This window comes from Nannobrachium achirus, assembly GCF_963921795.1.
Source record: "Nannobrachium achirus genome assembly, chromosome: 18".
Classification (NCBI taxonomy): domain Eukaryota; kingdom Metazoa; phylum Chordata; class Actinopteri; order Myctophiformes; family Myctophidae; genus Nannobrachium; species Nannobrachium achirus.
Window position 1 is genome coordinate 44,418,264 of NC_137825.1, and position 4,262 is coordinate 44,422,525.

General features: G+C 44.0%; 1 protein-coding gene across 1 annotated transcript; it reads left to right on the forward strand.

Annotated features, from left to right (window-relative positions):
- Positions 1 to 622: 622 nt before the first annotated feature.
- On the forward strand, positions 623 to 3,103 carry dlx3b (distal-less homeobox 3b; the record flags this gene model as incomplete). The annotated part of the gene is made up of 3 exons (XM_080747716.1): positions 623 to 971; positions 1,768 to 1,952; positions 2,774 to 3,103. 3 exons carry the CDS (start codon positions 623 to 625, stop codon positions 3,101 to 3,103), a joined length of 864 nt encoding a protein of 287 aa, XP_080603842.1.
- Positions 3,104 to 4,262: the final 1,159 nt, after the last annotated feature.

Below are 4,262 nucleotides of genomic sequence, written 5' to 3' on the forward strand. Positions count from 1 at the left end.
AAACTTTCAGATTTCAAGGTCTCCCCTTAACTCTGACAGTGTACAAATGGACCAAATGAACCTGTTAGGGTTCATTTGGTTCCATTTGTACACTGTCAGAGTTACAGACATATATGGGTCAATTATAGAACGCCCTGGCCCAAAGGAACCCACAGAGTAGGCTACCTGAAGGGGGACAAAAAAAGAAAATACAATAAAAATTCCCAAAGGTGTCGCGCAAAGAGCCGTGCGTGTGTATATAGGCACTGTTTTGGCTGAAGGCTGGGTTTCACCAGCACCACCACCACCATCCATTTCGCCTCCGGCTGCAAGAGAGAGAAAAAAAACGTCTCCGCAGGAGCCAATGGGGAGGCAGCATCCAACCCACATCTCTATAACTTAGTTTCACGGGGGCCGAGCGATGCCACAACCAAGTTTCTGCTGCTGGGACACTATAGTGGACTAACCTCGAACAGTATACGTGCGTCTACAGCGCACATAGCAGCTGTTCCATAGCGATTTCTTTTTTTTTTTACCTACGATTGTTAAATAACAACAAGCTAACAAGAGAGTTTCTTTCTACCGCCGTGGACCTTTTTTCCCCCCTTGTTCTTCTTCCCGTGGAGGAGCTTCTATCCACAATATGAGCGCCGGACAGACTTACGAGAAGAAGATCGCGAATATTTTGACCGAGCTCCCCGGATCTATGAGCTGCCACCCGACCTCCAAGGACTCCCCCACCCTGCCCGAGTCCTCGGTCACGGACATGGGCTACTACAGCGGACAGACGGCGGCCCACCACGGCCACCACGAATACTACCAGGGCCAAGCCTACGGGCAGCCCATGAACTCCTACCACCACCAGTTCAATCTGAACGGCCTGGGGGCCACGGGGCCTTACCCCACAAAGACTGAATATCCCTACACGAACTCCTACAGACAATATGGACATTACAACAGAGACCACCTCCAGGCTTCGCCTCCATGCTCAGGTACAAACATGTTGAAATATAGGCTAATTTATTGTAGCCTGCATATTATGTTTATACCGTGAACGACTATCTTTTAGGAGGCATAGCTTACTACGTACTCTATTATAGACTATCCCACATGTGAATTAAGGGGTTATAACTTGAACTTTTTTTGTTTAGACAAGATAAGAAATGAGCCTAATTCCAACAACCAAACACAAGATTATATGATTGCGTATAATAAAACGATGTTACCTCTTTTTCCTTTGAAACAATTGAGTTTAGCCTACCCAGAAACACAAGGCATGTCACTGATATGTTGATATGTGATCTGATTTATAGGCCTCGGTGTCTGATAATAAAAACAAAAAAGGAATTAGCCTATGGAAGGCAATATGATGATAATTTTACTGGTGGAATGAGCCAGCAGTCATAAACGCATTATCGTTTTATTAAAGGGAGTTAACCATTTCGCAAATATAGGTGAGGATTTGGGACTGAAACAATTGTGCATTCATTGTTTTTGTGTGCGTTTTGCTTTTTCGTGCGTTTTACCTGGCTATGGGTAGCTTTTTGAAATAATGGCCAATCGTCTCAAATGCCATAACACGTTGAACACTATATGCTAATATACATAGCCTATACTATTTAGAAACGTAAAGGTAAGGCTACATATGTATGACAATAATTGTCCATTTCCCATAGGGGAGACGTTAGTAGCTATACATTGTACTGTTTTAATTATTATTAGCTTATATAAGTTTAAAACTTTGACACCAGACAGAAAACTAATGGCCATGGTATTTATTTCTTGTAGTGAAAGAAGAGCCAGAACCGGAGGTGCGGATGGTGAACGGCAAGCCGAAGAAGATCCGCAAGCCTCGGACCATCTACTCCAGCTACCAGCTCGCCGCGCTGCAGAGGCGCTTCCAGAAAGCCCAGTACCTCGCGCTGCCGGAGCGAGCCGAGCTCGCGGCGCAGCTCGGCCTGACGCAGACACAGGTAAAAAAACGTCCGATCAGCAATATTCATATAATCATACTTTAGAGCATGGCAGACCTATAAAGCTCAAGCAATAGATCTGCCAAGAACGGAGGAGAACAGCAGACCTACAAGCTCACAACGCGTCGCACTGCGACGCGTTGTGAGCTTGTAGGTCTGCTATTCTCCTCCGTCTTTACGTCACCACAGCCATGCAGCAGGTGTTAACATTTGACCTTCGACCCGCGTCAATAATTTATCACTATAGCCTAGCCTATAACTCAAGTGTCACGCGAGTTATTGTTTTTAATGAGGCGCAAACAAACTTGTTTGCCCCCTCTTTGCAATCGGCCCATCCGAGAGACATGCAATTATTTGCTAATGACTTGACTCTTGGATAAACGTTGCATTTCTTCATTTTTGGGTTACTGGGCTAGCTACTTATTTTGGTAACCATGGGCCAACTTCTCAATTCCAACCGCATGTAGGGCCTAATATGGATTAGCCCTATAGGCCTAATAACTATTCTTTTATCACTTTCGGGCAGAAACCTCGTATCTCCAAGTTTCAAATTTGTAATTTTTTTCGCAAAGCCCTGTTCATACAAGGCCGTCGCACAAAAGTAGTGAAAACAGCAGATCTACAAGCACACAACGCCTTGCGGTGCAGGCGTTGTGTGCTTGTAGATCTGCTGTTTTCACTTGCTTAAATCATTTTAAGAACGATAAATACAAAACAAACGGTTTTGGACATTACAAGGTTTCCACCCGACAACGACGATTCAATGCATTTTTCCATGTACCATTGTATACTAACTGTGAGCTTCCCCCGTTTCTTTATAGGTCAAGATCTGGTTCCAGAACCGGCGGTCCAAGTTCAAGAAGCTGTACAAGAACGGCGAGATGCCGCTCGACCACAGCCCCAACGCCAGCGACTCCATGGCCTGCAACTCGCCGCCGTCCCCCGCGGTCTGGGGGGACAACGGCGGCGGCACTCCCACGCAGAGCACGCCGGTCAGCAGAGCCCAGGTCCCGCAGCCCGCCCACAACAGCTCGTCGCCCCCTTACCTGGAGGATTATAGCAACCACTGGTACCAGCAGGGATCGCACCTACAGCACCCGGGCACCGTGCACCACCCGGTCCCCCAGCAAAGCGTAGGAGCTGTTTATTAACAAAGACTCAACACCAGATGTTTTTTTTTTTTCTTTTTTTTTTCTTCTAAACGAGACCCCCTCCAAACCAACACTGACTCTATGAGCACAACGTTGACTGGAGAGCTTTTAGACCATAATGGCTGTTATATGAATCAGTTTTTGGTTCTGGACTGTTCAGCGCAATATACGTCCCTGTCACACCTGAGACTCGCTTGAGCCTGCAGTAGCCTATTACACACACAGGAATGTTTCGAAACTCGTTTTTTTTTTTATTCACAAAAGCACATAAGGGATTTTTAATCACTTGTTGCGGTCTATTTAACGGACTTCTGGCGTGGTTTTTAAATTATTTATCGCTTCTTTTGTTGTATTTTTCCTTTAAAATAAAAAATATTTTGTAAATGAATAGGCTTAATTGCAAAGCCGTGTTTTTAACAAGTATAGGCCTAGTAGTCTAACAAGAAAACCAAATACTAATAATGAATGACAAAGCTGTACAGTACGTGATGCATTCGAATACATGATGCAATGAATAATGGGTTTGCAGAGCGCGCGTCAGAAACTCAGGTCATATTTATATCGATTTGTATAAAAAAAAATGTCGAAGGCTGTAAATATGTGTTTATAAGCAGAACCACTATGATCATATTTGTTTGAAACGGAAAGACTGCACTGTGGTGCCTCCAAAAAACATTTTTATATTCATGTAATTATTACACTTGTTGCCTTTCTGTCAAATGAATAAAGGTGTTAAATGAATATTGTGTCTATTAGTCGTCCGATTTTATTTTTTAAAATATTGGGTGCAAGGCGGCTATATAGGCCTATACTCAGCCATGACTAGCCTATAATTAACTGTCTACGAGGATCGCACTCAATCAATCAACTATAGCCTATGCCTATTAACTTTAACAATAAATCAGTCAAAATAGGCCTACTTTCCAATATTTATTTGCGGTCCAAATGTTTTAAGTAGTTATAATTTTCTCTTCATTAAAAACACTTTTGGTCCAGTGATAGGAGTCGGTCATATCTTTTGAACCTTCATGTTGACTCTTCAGAGTGACAGATCATTGGTGCAGCGCTCTAGGGCTGCTGTGCGTGCAAAGCAAAGCGCGGCGGTATAGCCTAGGAGGAGGCGACACACAGACGCAGACATGTTGGAGTCACTCGACTT